Source organism: Balaenoptera acutorostrata, chromosome 3 (assembly GCF_949987535.1).
Source record: "Balaenoptera acutorostrata chromosome 3, mBalAcu1.1, whole genome shotgun sequence".
In the NCBI taxonomy this organism is placed as follows: domain Eukaryota; kingdom Metazoa; phylum Chordata; class Mammalia; order Artiodactyla; family Balaenopteridae; genus Balaenoptera; species Balaenoptera acutorostrata.
In genome coordinates this window covers 172,338,820-172,356,869 of record NC_080066.1, presented here as the reverse complement: position 1 = coordinate 172,356,869, position 18,050 = coordinate 172,338,820, and the positions used below count along the sequence as shown (strand labels likewise).

General features: G+C 42.4%; 2 protein-coding genes across 7 annotated transcripts in view; both read left to right on the top strand.

Moving 5' to 3' along the window:
- Window positions 1–536: 536 nt before the first annotated feature.
- Window positions 537–11,597, top strand: LOC130707498 (ATP-dependent RNA helicase DDX24-like). The gene is given in 6 exon segments (XM_057542215.1): window positions 537–1,252; window positions 6,745–7,209; window positions 7,212–7,286; window positions 8,361–8,514; window positions 8,774–9,289; window positions 11,294–11,597. Coding segments are annotated over 6 exon segments (2,025 nt in total). The 5' UTR covers window position 537; the 3' UTR covers window positions 11,394–11,597.
- Window positions 9,593–18,050, top strand: part of LOC130707500 (cyclin-Y-like protein 1) — a 54,399-nt gene continuing 45,941 nt past the window's right edge. For 3 of the 6 annotated variants that reach the window (XM_057542220.1, XM_057542219.1, XM_057542218.1), the window contains exons 1-3: window positions 9,593–9,669; window positions 11,294–11,369; window positions 12,514–12,536. The gene's annotated coding sequence lies outside the window, so the exon portion shown is untranslated. The remainder of the gene's footprint in view (window positions 9,670–11,293; window positions 11,370–12,513; window positions 12,537–18,050) is intronic. The other 3 variants (XM_057542224.1, XM_057542223.1, XM_057542222.1) reach the window with 1 other exon arrangement.

Sequence of the window (18,050 nt, the reverse complement as noted above, 5' to 3'; positions counted from 1 at the left end):
TGAGAAGGAAGAAGGCTCTGTGCACTCTTAATAAAGCTGTCCCCCTCACCCACCCTCCAGCGACCCCCTCAGGTTCTTATTCAGCCTTCAAAATGGCTTGGGAGTGGCAGGCTTCACCCACCACGCTTTACAGAATGTTATTTATTGCAGAGAACATTTTGTGACCTAGCTAGTAAACCCCTCCCCCCTTTTAAAAATATGAGAACGCTGAGGTTCAGAGAGGATTAAGCAGGAGCTGCCAAGGGCACACGAGCGGTTGGCATTGGATCTGGAATCCAAACCAGATCTCGCTCATATTTCTTTGCCACACCTCCTGTGTCCCCTCTGTTGCAGGCCAAGCTGCCCACTCTGCGGGTACATTTCTTTCCTTCTTTGATCTTCTCTAGCTGGCAGCATCAGCGTTAGAGCCATCTTTGTGTCTTCACTTCTTTGCAGGGCGTGATACTCTGTAGGCTGCTTAGAAACTATCTGTTGCCTCAGAACCCTGTGCTTCTCAGTTGCCAATCTAATGGAACATTTCTCTCCTTTTCAGCAACCATGAAGCTGAAAGAGAAAAAATCGAGGCCAGAGCCACCAAACTATGGCAGAATTCAGAGGAAGGGCATCAGAGTTGTGGGAAAATGGAAGCAGGTGAAGATTGACCCAAATATGTTTGCAAACGGACAGATGGATGACTTGGTGTGCTTTGAGGAACTGACGGATTATCAGTTGGTCTCCTCTGGGGAGGGTTCCTCCAGTCTCTTCTCAAAGGAGGAGCCCAAGAAGAGAAAGTCACAAGCTGTTTCAGAAGGAGAGGAGGAAGGAGAGTCTACCTCCTCAAAGAAGAAGATGAAGTTGAAGAAGAGTAGAGCTGTGGAAACTGAAGGAAGCAGTGCCCAGAAAGTGTTTGAGGGCAAAGATACTGAGCCAGGGCCCCAGGGAGATGGCACAGTTTGTCCTGATCCAGAGGTAGGGGAGATGGCATCAGAAAGCCCGGCCCAGACGGTTCCAAAAAAGAAGAACAAGAAAGGGAAAAAAAAATCAGAGCCTCCCCAGGGTACTACTCCAAAGGTGCCCAAAAAAGCAAAGACGTGGATGCCTGAAATGCGTGATCGCAAGGCAGATGTATCAGCTTGGAAGGATCTGTTTGTACCCAAGCCAGTTCTCCGAGCGCTCAGCTTCCTAGGCTTCTCTGCGCCCACACCAGTCCAAGCTCTGACCTTGGCACCTGCCATTCGTGACAAACTGGACATCCTTGGGGCTGCTGAGACAGGTAAGGGCATCCTTATCTGGCCAGCGCAAGATTGCTTCTGGATTGAGCTTGTGGCTGCTAACAGGCTGGTTGGCTGGGAGACGGGAATGTTGGGGGCACGACCACAAAAGCACTGTTGAGTGAAGGTTTTCAGAGGTCGGCGAGCTCTGGGTTGAAAGAGGCCACTTCCTGATTGGTGCCCTAGGCAGGTCACTTTATTTCTCTGCGCTCTGTAGACCCTATTATAAAATGGAGATAGATAACTGCAGTACCTACTTCTTTTGCTATGTGGGTTAAATGTAAGTGCCTACTAAATTTATACATTTACACAATAGTAAACTAGTAACAAAGAGCAATAGTAAACTAAAATTTACACAGTGCATTGTAAGTGATCTGTAAATGGTAGTTTTTTTCCAGGTCTTGAGCCTTTTCTGCATGGCTCAGAGGTAAAGTAGGGCTAAGATCAGCCCTCTGGAGAGGTAGATCTTCATTAGTATGAGGAAGAAGTGTCTCATTCGCAAGAGTTGTCCAAAGATAAAAAGGGCTGCGTTGGGAGTTGGTGGGTTTATTGGCATTGGAAGGATTTGAGTTTGTGATGACCATTGGGTGGATTTGGTAGGCAGATTTGGGCAGGAGGTGACTGTTGGGACTAGGCATTGTTTGAAGATCCCTCATTCCTTGGGCCACCTAAGACTTTGTGAAGCCAGGACAGGTTGACTCACCCTGGGGAGACTCAACTACTGATGGGGGAAAGAGCAATACAAGCCTGGAACTATTAGTCTAACTTGACCAGCAATAACCAATAGAAATATATATGTAATGTGAGCCACATATGTAAGTTAAAATTTCCTAGGAGCCATATTTAAAAAGGTTTTTAGAAAGTGAAAATTAATTTTAGCAATATATTTAACCAATTGCATAGCATATTTCAGTACGCAATGAATGTAAAATTTTTGAGATATTTTACATTCTTATTTTTATACTGTTTTCAGACTCTGATGTGTATTTTCAACTTGCCGCCCATCTCAGTTTAGAGTAACCACATTTTAAGTGCTTGACAGCTGTATGTGGCTAGTGGCTACTATATTGTATGGCATAGAACTGTAACCAAAAGTGGGTCCAGCTGCTCGCCGCTCAAAAGCCAATAAAGAGGCCAGCTTGGTGGAAAGGAAAGTTTGCTTTATTTTGGATGCCGGCAACGGGGGGGTTGGGGTGGGGGGGTGCTCCTGTCTGAAGGCCGACCCCCCCCCCCAACCAGTGGACAAGAGCTGTTATAGATGGAGGGGAGGGGGCCGCATGCAGAAACAGCAGAGTCAGCTGTTGACAGTCATCTTGAAATTGGTCATTGGTGGTCTGACCAGCATCGTCTTCATTGTTTTAAGTACAGTTAATCTTCAGTTCCAGGGTCGGTTTGTTTCCATTTTCTTGAGGCCAGTTCTCGGAATGGCAGGTTATGTCATGGCTACAGTCTGGTCATCATGTAGTTAACTTTTTCCACCTGGTGGGCGTTTTATCTGTAGATACACAGAGGGTATCTACAAGACAGCTCACAGAATATGGCTCAGAATATTATCTGTAGCCCTCGAGAAGGAACTAAAGGTCCTTAGCTATGCTTATTGACTAAACTTTTATGATTTGGTCTTGTTGGACTGCTTTCCTTTGCTTCTGCATTTTCTCACTTCTCTGATTAAACTTATTCTTTGGCTGAAGTTTTTCCACAGACAAAGGCAGGCAGAGGACATGGGAGGTGAGGACCATAGGGTCCTGCTGCATTTCAGAGCTAGACCATGTAGACCAGCGGTCCCCAACCTTTTTGGCCCCAGGGACCGGTTTTGTGGAAGACAGTTTTTCCACGGAAGGGGGTGGGTGGTGGTTTCAGGATGATTCAAGTGCATTACATTTATTGTGCACTTTATTTCTATTACTGTTAGTTACATTGTAATATATAATGAAATAATCATACAGTTCACCATAATGTTGACGGGAGGCCGAGCTCAGGGAGTAATTTGAGGGATGGGGAGCGGCTGTAAATACAGATGAAGCTTCGCTAACTCGCCGGCCGCTCACCTCCTGCTGTGCGGCCTGGTTCCTAACAGGCCACAGACCGCTTCGGGTCCGTGGCCTGGGGGTTGGGGACCCCTGATCTAGACACTCTGTGCCTTGGATTTCTGGAAGAGTGGTCAGGAAACTTGAGGTGAGGTCCTGTATAAGAATCATAAAGATGGAAGAGGGAGGAAACCCCAGGAAAGGGGGATGGAGGTAACAGTAATAGCTTAGAACATTTATTTAACATTTAAAATACGTCACGTCCTGTGTTACATGCATGAACTCAGTTTCTCAAAACCACCCTGAGGTAGGTTCCGTTATTATTCCCATCTTAGTGAAGAGGAAACTCGGCCTCACAGAGGGTAGACAGTGTCCCTAAAACTGCCCCACTGAAAAGTGGTAGTGCTTGAATAGTTCTAGACTAGGTCTATGTGCTGTTAAGCATTCGGCTACACTAGTTTGGTATGTGCAGAGAGGCCTGGAAGTCTGTTTCCGGAAGGCAGAGGAGAGATGTGAGCCACTGTGGCTAGAGATTGACATTTGGATTTATACCACAGCTCCTATCAGGCTATTTCTATGGAATGCTGTGAATCCACAGGTCCAAGTCTCCAAGACTTTTGGGGCTGTGGGCAAACTGCTGCCAATGCAGATAATGAATATATCCATCACCCCCAAAAGATGTTTGGGCCCCTTAATAATCCCTCCTTCCCTACCTAGGCTCCCCTCCTTGTTCATCCCCAGGTAACCTCTGATAGTCTTTCTATCGCTATCAATTAGTTTGCATTTTCCAGAATTTTAAAATGGAATCATACAATATGTATTTTGGGGAGGGAGAGTGTCTGCTCTTTAAACTCAGCATACTTTGAGATTCAAAGCCATGTTACTGCAAATACCAATGGTTCGTTTCTTTTTATTGATGAGTAGTATTCCACTGTATGGATAGAGTGCAGTTTGTTTATCTGTTGATGGATATAGTTCTGTTCTTCCTAGTTGTGGGCATTTACAAGTAAAACTATCATAAATATTGGTGTATCAGTCTTTGTATGGATATATGCTTTGATTCCTGTTGGGTAAATACCTAGGTGTGGAATGGCTAGGTCTTATGGTAAATGTAACTTTTTAGGAGTTTTCCAAAGTGATTGTACCATTTTACATAATCACCAGGTTATGAGAGTTCAGATTGGTCCATGTCCTTGCCAGTACTTGGTGTGGTCAGTCTTTAATTTGATTTAGACTTGAAAAATTTTAGTGATATTTCCTTGTGGCTTTCATTGGTATTTCCCTAGTGACTCCTTGAGCAGTGTCTTTTCCAGTGCCTAATTGTATCCATGTTATCTTCTTTGGTGGTGTCTGTTTAGTTCTTTTGCCCATGTTTTAACTGGGTTGTGGTTTTCCTATTATTGAATTCATAATATATTCTAGATACACCTCCTTTATCAGATATGTGATGTGCATTGTTTTCTCCCAGTCTGTGGCTTCTTTCTTCATTCTCCTTACAGTGTCTTTCGAAGAGCAGGAGTTATTTATTTTTTTAATTTATATTTATTTATTTATTTATGGCTGTGTTGGGTCTTCGTTTCTGTGCCAGGGCTTTCTCTAGTTGCGGCAAGTGGGGGCCACTCTTCATCGCAGTGTGCGGGCCTCTCACTATCGCGGCCTCTCTTGTTGCGGAGCTCAGGCTCCAGGAGCTCAGGCTCCAGACGCGCAGGCTCAGTAATTGTGGCTCACGGGCCTAGTTGCTCCGCGGCATGTAGGATCTTCCCAGAGCAGGGCCCGAACCCGTGTCCCGGGCATTGGCAGGTAGATTCTCAACCACTGCGCCACCAGGGAAGCCCAGAAGTTATTTATTTTGATGAAGTTTAAATGATCACTTTTTCTTTTACAGATGTGCTTACCTAAGAATCCTTTGCCTAACACAAGATCACAAAGATTTTCTCCTATATTTTCTTGTAGAAGTGTTACTAGTTTTAGGTTCTGTGTTTCAGTCTGATCCTTCCTGTGTTAACTTTTATGGGGAGAAATACAGATCAAAGGTTTGGTTTGGTTTTGCATGTGGCTATCTAATTATTCCAGCACCGTTTGTTGAAAAACTACTCTTTCTCCACTGAATTGCCTTTGCATCTTTTTTGAAAATCAGTGACCGTATAGGTGTGGGTCTATTTCTGGAGTCTTTTCTTTGCCATTGATCTATTTGTCTATCTTTACTGTTTTCCCAATACGTCACTATGTTGGATACAGTAGCTTTAGAATAAGTCTTAAAATCAGGTAGTATAAGTCCTCCAGTTTTGTCTTTTTAAAAGTTATTTTGGCTATTCTAGGCCCTTGGCATTTCAAGGTGAATTTTAAAGTCAGTTTTTCAATTTCTACAAAAAAATCAGCTGGTATTCGGATTGGGATTGCATTGGTAATAGAGCCAACTGAGGACATGACATCTGGACAATATAGAATCTTCCAGTCCATGAATGTGGTATAGCTCTCCATTTTTTTAGGTCTTCAGTTTTTCTTAGCTGCGCTTTGTAGTTTTCAGTGTATGCACATCTATTAGATTTATCCTTAAGTATTTCATATTTTCAATGCTTTTGTAAATGGTAATTTAAGATTTCCTATTTCTGATGCTAATAAATAGAAATCTGCATTTTTGTATATTGATCTTGTATCCTGCAACTTGGTACCATCAACTGGTTTCTTCAAGATTATATAGGATTTTCTTCAAAGATGACTATTCATCCACTCTGGGTGCCTTTTGTTTATTTTTGTCTTATGTGTTGCACCGGCTAAAACTCCAGTACAGTTGGAATTGAAGTGCTATAGTGGGCATCATTGCTTGATCACTTATTTGCTTCTGCTTGAGGCATTTTAATTTTGGAACCACTTTAAATTCTCAGCTTGAAGTGTTTTGTTTTGTTTATTTGTTTTTGTCCACACAGATGGTGTGAATACTTAGGCTCCATATACGTTCAAAGGCTAGTTTGAAAATGTTCAAGCATAGACAGAAGTTTTAAAGTTTTCTCGAAAACTAAGAAAATTTTCTTTTACTCCCTCCTTCCCCACCAGGGAAAGGTTTTGGGAAAGTATTATATAGATTTTCATTCCTTACCCTTCAATTTTGTGTTCCTTCACAAGAGCAACAAACACACACACACACACACACATACACAACTTGCCCATCTCTTTAGGGTTTCATTGTTTGGACATTTGTCTGTAGTTTATTGGTGACCTCAGCCCGCAATGCCAGTCTGTCAGACTTTTCCTCAGACTCCTAATTACAGGTGCCCTGTGGTTGCAGAGCTGTAGGGGTACCGTACCTGTGTAGGGTAGAAGGAGCTTTGGATTGGTCAGGGTGGCACTTGGCTATGTCAGGGTCCCTCATTCCGTGTAAAGGATAGAACCTCAGGCAAAAGTATGTACATCTGTTGATTGACACTGTTTTTGTTTGTTTTTTGTTTGTTTTTTGTTCTGCTTCTAAGGAAGTGGGAAAACTCTTGCCTTTGCCATTCCAATGATTCATGCGGTGCTGCAGTGGCAGGTGAAGAAGAAGCGTATCCCAGCTCTAAGTAACACAGGAGCACCACTTGGGAAGACCAGTAATGAGGCTGGAGTTGAGACAGGATCACCAGGCAGGGCTGGAACTGAGTCTGGAGCTTTGCCTGCTGAGATTGGAATTGAGGGTGAAGCACTGCCCAGTGAGGCTGGAGCGAAGGCTAGAGCACCACGCAGCCAGGCAAGAGCCAAGATTGGAGCTACAGTCTCAAACCAGGTGCTGCCCTCCTGTGATGATGATGATGATGCCGGTGAAGGACCTTCTTCCCTGATCAGGGAGACGGCCATTCCCAAACAGGATGAAAACAAGGAGGACAAGCTTGATGAAGAGCAGACTAGAAAGTTCAAACGAGAATTGGGTGGCAGAATTGCACATCCAAGGCGTCCTTTGCTTGACTGGTTCTGACTCCCACTCGAGAGCTAGCCGTTCAAGTCAAACAACACATTGATGCTGTGGCCAAGTTTACAGGTGAGGTTTAATTCCGTTTAATAAATGTTGCCTGAAAGGATTCCAGTAGCTGGGGTGGCAGAGGTGAATCAGCTGTGCCCGCCCTCTAGAGGGAACCTTTCTCTTCTGCCAGAGAATTAAGCCCGACAGAAAACTGTTTGAGTGACACATTCTTTATTCTCCCAAGGATAACACATAGCTAATGCTATTCTAGCTGCATAGGAAATTGGTTAACTTACTGGATACAGTAGATACTTGGGGCAGTGTTTGGCAAACCACTCTTTGGGTTTCTTTTTTCTTTTTTTGTAAATAAAGTGCTGCCACACCCACTTATTTACATATGTCTATGGTCACTTTTGCATCACCAATGCAGAGTGGAATAGAGGTAGTAATTGTACAGAGACCATTTAGCCCACAGGGCCAAAAATGTTTACTGTTGGAAAAGTTTGCTGACTCCTGCCTTAGGGCATTAGAACTTAACTTTTTCAGGGAATTCTTTGGGAAAGGCTGCAGAGTCGGGGTTTCAATTTTATAGTAAAAGGAACAGTTACTTATCAAGCTCTGACTGTGTATTACAAGGCACTTTACTAAACACTTTGCTTGCATGATCCTTTGTGTTCCTTCCATACTGGCTACCTTACGAAGTCCTCCACTAGAGAGGAGAAGAGAACACTAGCCATCACAGGAGATTCAGTTAAATTTTAATTGAGGGGCATGGGCAGGAACTCCTAGGGGAGGTGTGTCACAGCTACAAGTTACATCTTTCCCAGCACTGTGGTGCACCACTGCTCATTTTTTCCAGAGCTTTGGATGTCACCACGCCTGGGTTCAAATCCAGCCCTACTGGTGTGGTTGGAGGGGAAAGAGTAGAAAATAATGAGGTTGGGGAAATAGTCAGGGCCTAGATCATAGAAGACCTGGTAAGCCCTCTAGCAATGGCATCAACAGGGCAAGCCAGCTCTTAGCACCCCCCTGGAGAGGGGAGCTGTGCTGGTGACTGGCAGCCTTTACTAATCTGGGGGCGCCTGTGTCAGCGTTGGAAGAACTGAGCAATTAGTCTGAATAACAGTGTCCCTTTTGTTTTGTGTACCATAGGCATTAAAACTGCTATTTTGGTTGGTGGAATGTCCACACAGAAACAGCAGAGGATGCTGAACCGTCAGCCTGAGATTGAGATTGCCACTCCAGGCCGGCTGTGGGAGCTAGTTAAAGAAAAGCACCCTCATTTGAGCAACCTTCGGCAGCTCAGGTGAGAAACAGTACCTCCCCCTTGCCCCCACCCCCTGTTCTGAAGCGGACCTGAGGTGACATGGTACAGTGTGCAGTGCCTTCTCCCTGTTACAAAGTGCCATGGTGTGGTACTAGCCAGACTTGGGCCTTTAGAAAACCGAGCATGTGTGAGGGAGATTGGTTGAGGGCCCTGGGGGTGGTGGGGTGGTAGAGTATGCTGTGGATGACTCCTCTTACCTGCTGCTAACCAGGTGATGTGGGTCTGTCTGGATCCGTAGGTGCCTGGTGGTCGATGAGGCTGACCGCATGGTTGAGAAAGGCCACTTTGCTGAGCTCTCAAAGCTGCTAGAGATGCTCAGTGATTCCCAGTACAACCCAAAGAGACAGACACTTGTTTTTTCGGCCACGCTGACCCTGGTACATCAAGCTCCTGCTCGAATCCTTCACAAGAAGCACGCTAAGAAAATTGACAAAACTGCCAAACTTGACCTCCTCATGCAGAAGATTGGCATGAGGGGCAAGCCCAAGGTCATGGACCTTACAAGAAAGGAGGCCACGGTAGAGACACTTACAGAGACCAAGATCCATTGTGAGACTGATGAGAAAGACTTATATCTGTACTACTTCCTGATGCAGTATGCAGGCCGCACCTTAGTGTTTGCCAACAGTATCTCCTGCATCAAACGCCTCTCTGGGCTCCTCAAAGTCCTGGATATCATGCCACTGACCCTACATGCCTGCATGCACCAGAAGCAGAGGCTCAGAAACCTGGAGCAGTTTGCCCATCTGGAGGAGTAAGTCAGGCCTGTGCACAGATTAGCCATTGGGTCTAGGTCACCAGGATGGTGGGAAGCTACCTTCTCTCGTGGGAGCCTTATCGGTAGAAGGTAGCCTTTTTTTTTTTGCACAGCGTGAGGCAGGCTTACTCTCATCTACTACGTTTGGTTGCTGGGAATGCCCAACAGAAACTTCTTTAATAATGAGTAATGGTGACAATAATACCTATTATTATTGAACACTTAACAACAGATTAAGTATTGTGCTTGCATTTTAGATACATTATTACATTCATTCACTTGTAACATCCTTGAGAAGAAGAATAGAGTCAGGGTTCAGAGCACAGACTGGAAGCGGACTGCTTGAGATCAAATCCTGGCTGTGTCACTTCTAGCTGGTCGGATTACTTTGTGTTTCAGTTTTCTCATAATCAGTATAATAATAGAAGTTATGGCAGAGGGTTGCTCTGAGGAGTAAGTGAATTTATGCATTTGAAGTGTTCGGAACAGTGCTTGGCACATGGTATGAGCTTGCTAAATGTTAGCTTTAATACTTACCACTTGTCATTATTCTTATTTTATAGATTAAAAAAAGTAAGGTTTAGAAAAGCACTTAAGCTTGCCCAAGGTTTCTCAGCTTGGAAGTGGTAGAGCTGGGCCTCAGACCAGCCTGTCAGACTGCGGAGCTCACGCTGTCGTGTCCATCTGCTCTTGGGCCAGAGTGATGGTCAGGCAGGCAGCACGGGGCAGATTGTCAAAATGAGGGCCTGGGAAGCTGGGCTTTAAATTGGCTTCTGCCCACATTGTTTTGTCAGGTTACCGGTTACAGATGAGTTTCAAGAACAAGTGGTTCACTTCCCTCTGAATGTTAGTAAGTAGAGTTAGTGGTTCATTGGATCAGGAGTTGGCAAACGATAGCCCATGGGCCAGATCTGGCTTGTTGCCTGTTTGTATAAGTAAAGTTTTATCGGAACACAGCGAGGCCTATTTATGTATTGTCTATAGCTGTTTTTGTGCTATAATGGCAGAGTTGAGTAGTTTCAACAGACATCACCCACGAAGCCAAAAATAGTTTACCCTCTGGCCCTTGACAGAAAAAGTTTGCTGACCTTGACTTAGAGCGGTGGTTTAATATTTTACAAACTTTAGTTTGCATCATGTTCCGCAGCCCTATCTCAGAGATACAGGAAGTGGGGACCCTGAAGGGCCTAAAATCTTAAGTTTTTAAGACATACGTCAGGTGCTTTTGACTCCCCTCAAACTACACATACATTAAGAAACATCACCCAGTACATATTATTGAGTGCTTGCTGTGAACCTGGCACTGTTCTAGGGGCTGGTAATAGAATAGTGAGTAGTACAAAGTCCCTGCTGTCATGGAGTTTACATCCCAGGGGAGGGAGGTAATAAACTGAGAAGTAAGTATGCAGTTCGTCAAGTGGTGCTAAGTGCTAAGAAGTAAAGTTGTATAGGGAGTTGTGCAGACTGTGGGTGTGTGGTCTGGGAGGCTTTTCTCATAAGGTGAGATTTGAGCAGAGAGTAGAAGAAAGTAAGGAAATGTGAATATCTGAGGAAGACCTTTATGGCCTAAGGTGCACTAAGTGCACAGGCTGGGAGGCAAGAGCAGGTTTGGCATGTTTGAGGAAGAGCGAGGAGAGCAAGGACGCCTGTGCGACTGGAGGGAATTAAGTGGGAGGGTGATAGGAGATGAGGTCACCGACCTAGAGTATGGCCCCATTTAATGCACTTGAGGTAGTCTTTATTATTGCAGAGTGTGGCTTGTCGATTGCGGCCAGTGAAACCCAGGTTTGGATCCTGGCTCCACAACTGAACAGCCATATATATACCTTGGGAAGTTAATCTCTCTGAGCCTCAGCTTCTTTATCTGTCAAAGGGACATATGTAATAGTATTGTCTCGTAGAGTGTTTGTAAGGATTGTTGTGTTTAGAGTACTCAGTGGTAAGAATTTGATTAATGATAGCCGTTAGTTATTATTAATGAGCTTTCTCTCTCCACCACAGTTGTGTTCTCCTGGCAACAGATGTGGCAGCTCGGGGCCTGGATATTCCTAAAGTCCAGCATGTCATCCATTACCAGGTAGGGACATCAGGGAATTTGTAGGCATCTCCCAACATTGAGTGGGGAATTTTTAAAGCAAGGGTTGAGGGAGGAGGAATTGTTGGTCCCAAGGCCTCACGCAACAGAGAATACCACGAGCATCTAGTGACCAACTGGCTGCTGCCACTTTTGGAACACTGTGGTGAGAGTTATTCTCCAAAACCTCTTGACACTGTCTGATGTCAAATATCAGATAGCCCCTTTCTTTTTGACTTGGGCAGGCTACTTACTATTGGTAGGTTAGAGTCTTAGTTTCTTCCATGAAATGGGCATAATAAGTTTAGCATGTAAAATGATTACCCTGCTTGTAGAGAAATAAAAGAGTGTGGTAATTAAGTCCTGCCTGGGCTTAAATCCCAGCTGTGTACCCTTGAGCAAGTTATTTAGTGTCTTTGTGCCTCAATTTTTTCATTTGTTAAATGGCAGTTATTACAGTATCGACTTCTTAAGTTCTTATTAAGGTGAAATAAGTTATTACGTGTGAGGAGTTTAGAAAGCCAGGTGGCACTTCCTAAATGTTAGCTGCTGTTGATCCTGACATTAATATCAGCACATGTACCTGGTAAAGATTAGCATAGAGTGGTGGTTAGGCATATGGGCTCCGGGACCACACTTCCAGTGTTTGAATGCTTCTTGGCTGCTGCTTAGTGGGTGAGCTTTCGGCATGTGACTTAGTATGTCTGGTTTCAGTGTCATCATTTGTAAATTGGGAGTAATAACGCTACCTACGCCATAGGGTAATCACTGAATTAAACGAGCTAATGCTGACGGATCGCATAAATAAATAAAGTAAAATAAAGACTCTTCACTGCATAATGACCGAGGGATCAATCCTAGACGAAGATATAACAATTGTAAATATTTATGCCCCCAACATAGGGGCAACTCACTACATAAGGCAAATGCTAAGGGCCATGAAAGGGGAAGCTGACAGTAACACAGTCACAGTAGGGGACGTTAACACCCAGCTGGCGTCCTCAGCAGCCTCACTACCTGCAGAACTTCTGACACTGCTCTTCCTTCCCAGACAGTGACCTCGCAGGGTAGGCAGGGCCGTAGGAGGTGGGGGAGGGGAGAGAGCAACAGGACTCCACTCACTGTATCCCTCTCTGCTTCCATCCAGGGCTGCTGTCACTGTGACCAGAGGTGAGTGTGCTGGGAAGGGGCTTGAGCCCACCTTTACCAGGAGACTTTGGGAACCTCCAGTCTTGTATCAACCCAGGTCACTCTGAAGCCCTAAGACTTAGGCTGGGTGGGCAGTGGGCGGGGCAGAGATGGATTATTAGACGTGAACAGGATTCTGGAGATCAGGGAGCCAAGTAAAGTCATTATTAACTTTAAAAGCTGTGGTCTGGTTTAGATAGCCTCAACCACCAGAGGGCAGACAACAGAAGCAAGAAAAACTACAATCCTGCAGCCTGTGGACCAAAAACCACAGTTACAGAAAGACAGAGAAGATGAAAAGGCAGAGGGCTATGTACCAGATGAAGGAACAAGAAAAAACCCCAGAAAAACAACTAAATGAAGTGGAGATAGGCAACCTTCCAGAAAAAGAATTCAGAATAATGATAGTGAAGATGATCCAGGACCTCGGAATAAGAATGGAGGCAAAGATTGAGAAGATGCAAGAAATGATTAACAAAGACCTAGAAGAATTAAAGAACAAACAAACAGAGATGACCAATACAATAACTGAAATGAAAACTACACTAGAAGGAATCAATAGCAGAATAACGGAGGCAGAAGAGCGGATAAGTGACCTGGAAGACAGAATGGTGGAATTCACTGCTGCGGAACAGACTAAAGAAAAAAGAATGAAAAGAAATGAAGACAGCCTAAGAGACCTCTGGGACAACATTAAACGCAACAACATTCGCATTATAGGGGTCCCAGAAGGAGAAGAGAGAGAGAAAGGACCAGAGAAAATATTTGAAGAGATTATAGTCGAAAACTTCCCTAACATGGGAAAGGAAATAGCCACCCAAGTCCAGGAAGTGCAGAGAGTCCCATACAGAATAAACCCAAGGAGAAACATGCCGAGACACATAGTAATCAAAGTGGCAAAAATTAAAGACAAAGAAAAATTACTGAAAGCAGCAAGGGAAAAACGACAAATACCATACAAGGGAACTCCCATAAGGTTAACAGCTGATTTCTCAGCAGAAACTCTGCAAGCCAGAAGGGAGTGGCATGATATACTTAAAGTGATGAAAGGGAAGAACCTACAACCAAGATTACTCTACCCGGCAAGGATCTCATTTAGATTTGATGGAGAAATCAAAAGCTTTACAGACAAGCAAAAGCTAAGAGAATTCAGCACCACCAAACCAGCTCTACAACAAATGCTAAAGGAACTTCTCTAAGTGGGAAACACAAGAGAAGAAAAGGACCTACAAAAACAAACCCAAAACAATTAAGAAAATGGTCATAGGAACATACATATCGATAATTACCTTAAACGTGAATGGATTAAATGCCCCAACCAAAAGACATAGACTGGCTGAATGGATACAAAAACAAGACCCATATATATGCTGTCTACAAGAGACCCACTTCAGACCTAGGGACACATACAGACTGAAAGTGAGGGGATGGAAAAAGATATTCCATGCAAATGGAAATCAAAAGAAAGCTGGAGTAGCTATACTCATATCAGATAAAATAGACTTTAAAATAAAGAATGTTACAAGAGACAAGGAAGGACACTACATAATGATCCAGGGATCAATCCAAGAAGAAGATATAACAATTATAAATATATATGCACCCAACATAGGAGCACCTGAATACATAAGGCAACTGCTAACAGCTATAAAAGAGGAAATCGACAGTAACACAATAATAGTGGGGGACTTTAACACCTCACTTACACCAATGGACAGATCATCCAAAATGAAAATAAATAAGGAAACAGAAGCTTTAAATGACACAATAGACCAGATAGATTTAATTGATATATATAGGACATTCCATCCAAAACCGGCAGATTACACGTTCTTCTCAAGTGCGCACGGAACATTCTCCAGGATAGATCACATCTTGGGTCACAAATCAAGCCTCAGTAAATTTAAGAAAATTGAAATCATATCAAGCATCTTTTCTGACCACAACGCTATGAGATTAGAAATGAATTACAGGGAAAAAAACGTAAAAAAGACAAACACATGGAGGCTAAACAATACGTTACTATATAACCAAGAGATCATTGAAGAAATCAAACAGGAAATAAAAAAATACCTAGAGACAAATGACAATGAAAACACGACGACCCAAAACCTATGGGATGCAGCAAAAGCGGTTCTAAGAGGGAAGTTTATAGCTATACAAGCCTACCTAAAGAAACAAGAAAAATCTCAAGTAAACAATCTAACCTTACACCTAAAGAAACTAGAGAAAGAAGAACAAACAAAACCCAAAGTTAGCAGAAGGAAAGAAATCATAAAGATCAGAGCAGAAATAAATGAAATAGAAACAAAGAAAACAATAGCAAAGATCAATAAAACTAAAAGTTGGTTCTTTGAGAAGATAAACAAAATTGATAAGCCATTAGCCAGACTCATCAAGAAAAAGAGGGAGAGGACTCAAATCAATAAAATCAGAAATGAAAAAGGAGAAGTTACAACAGACACCGCAGAAATACAAAACATCCTAAGAGACTACTACAAGCAACTTTATGCCAATAAAATGGACAACCTGGAAGAAATGGACAAATTCTTAGAAAGGTATAACCTTCCAAGACTGAATCAGGAAGAAACAGAAAATATGAATAGACCAATCACAAGTAATGAAATTGAAACTGTGATTAAAAATCTTCCAACAAACAAAAGTCCAGGACCAGGTGGCTTCACAGGTGAATTCTATCAAACATTTAGAGAAGAGCTAACACCCATCCTTCTCAAACTCTTCCAAAAAATTGCAGAGGAAGGAACACTCCCAAACTCATTTTATGAGGCCACCATCACCCTGATACCAAAACCAGACAAAGACACTACAAAAAAAGAAAATTACAGACCAATATCACTGATGAATATAGATGCAAAAATCCTCAACAAAATACTAGCAAACAGAATCCAACAACACATTAAAAGGATCATACACCACGATCAAGTGGGATTTATCCCAGGGATGCAAGGATTCTTCAATATACGCAAATCAATCAATGTGATACACCATATTAACAAACTGAAGTATAAAAACCATATGATCATCTCAATAGATGCAGAAAAAGCTTTTGACAAAATTCAACACCCATTTCTGATAAAAACTCTCCAGAAAGTGGGCATAGAGGGAACCTACCTCAACATAATAAAGGCCATATATGACAAACCCACAGCCAACCTCGTTCTCAATGGTGAAAAACTGAAACCATTCCCTCTAAGATCAGGAACGAGACAAGGTTGTCCACTCTCACCACTATTATTCAACATAGTTCTGGAAGTCCTAGCCACGGCAATCAGAGAAGAAAAAGAAATAAAAGGAATACAAATTGGAAAAGAAGAAGTAAAACTGTCACTGTTTGCAGATGACATGATACTATACATAGAGAATCCTAAAACTGCCACCAGAAAACTGCTAGAGCTAATTAATGAATATGGTAAAGTTGCAGGCTACAAAATTAATGCACAGAAATCTCTTGCATTCCTATACACTAATGATGAAAAATCTGAAAGAGAAATTATGGAAACACTCCCATTTACCATTGCAACAAAAAGAATAAAATACCTAGGAATAAACCTACCTAGGGAGACAAAAGACCTGTATGCAGAAAACTATAAGACACTGATGAAAGAAATTAAAGATGATACCAACAGATGGAGAGATATACCATGTTCTTGGATTGGAAGAATCAACATTGTGAAAATGAGTATACTACCCAAAGCAATCTACAGATTCAATGCAATCCCTATCAAATTACCAATGGCATTTTTTACGGAGCTAGAACAAATCATCTTAAAATTTGTATGGAGACACAAAAGATCCCGAATAGCCAAAGCAGTCTTGAGGCAAAAAAATGGAGCTGGAGGAATCAGACTCCCTGACTTCAGACTATACTACAAAGCTACAGTAATCAAGACAATATGGTACTGGCACAAAAACAGAAACATAGATCAATGGAACAAGATAGAAAGCCCAGAGATTAACCCACGCACCTATGGTCAACTAATCTATGACAAAGGAGGCAAAGATATACAATGGAGAAAAGACAGTCTCTTCAATAAGTGGTGCTGGGAAAACTGGACAGCTACATGTAAAAGAATGAAATTAGAATACTCCTTAACACCATACACAAAAATAAACTCAAAATGGATTAGAGACCTAAATATAAGACTGGACACTATAAAACTCTTAGAGGAAAACATAGGAAGAACACTCTGACATAAATCACAGCAAGATCTTTTTTGATCCACCTCCTAGAGTAATGGAAATAAAAACAAAAATAAACAAGTGGGACCTAATGAAACTTCAAAGCTTTTGCACAGCAAAGGAAACCATAAACAAGACGAAAAGACAACCCTCAGAATGGGAGAAAATATTTGCAAATGAATCAACGGACAAAGGATTAATCTCCAAAATATATAAACAGCTCATTCAGCTCAATATCAAAGAAACAAACACCCCAATCCAAAAATGGGCAGAAGACCTAAATAGACATTTCTCCAAAGAAGACATACAGACGGCCACGAAGCACATGAAAAGATGCTCAACATCACTAATTATTAGAGAAATGCAAATCAAAACTACAATGAGGTATCACCTCACTCCTGTTAGAATGGGCATCATCAGAAAATCTACAAACAACAAATGCTGGAGAGGGTGTGGAGAAAAGGGAACCCTCTTGCACTGTTGGTGGGAATGTAAATTGATACAGCCACTATGGAGAACAATATGGAGGTTCCTTAAAAAACTAAAAATAGAATTACCATATGACCCAGCAATCCCACTACTGGGCATATACCCAGAGAAAACCGTAATTCAAAAAGACACATGCACCCAAATGTTCATTGCAGCACTATTTACAATAGCCAGGTCATGGAAGCAACCTAAATGCCCATCAACAGACGAATGGATAAAGAAGTTGTGGTACATATATACAATGGAATATTACTCAGCCCTAAAAAGGAACGAAATTGAGTCATTTGTTGAGACGTGGATGGATCTAGAGACTGTCATACAGAGTGAAGTAAGTCAGAAAGAGAAAAACAAATATCGTATATTAATGCATGTATGTGGAACCTAGAAAAATGGTACAGATGAGCCAGTTTGCAGGGCAGAAGGTGAGACACAGATGTAGAGAATGGACATATGGACACCAAGGGAGGAAAACTGCGGTGAGGTGGGGATGGTGGTGTGCTGAATTGGGCGATTGGGATTGACATGTATACACTGATGTGTATAAAACTGATGCCTAATAAGAACCTGCAGTATAAAAAAACAAACAAAACAACTAATACTAAACTTTCATTGGGTTATTTGTATGGAAATATGTTAATATAAATGTTTCAGACATTACATGAAATTTCTAAAAATCTTATATTTGTATTTCTATGGAAATATGTATGGAAATATGTTAATATAAATGTTTCAGACATTACATGAAAAAAAAAAAAAAAAGCTGTGGTCGTGTGCAGATTTGGGGGGCAGGCTGGAAGTGCCCGCAGG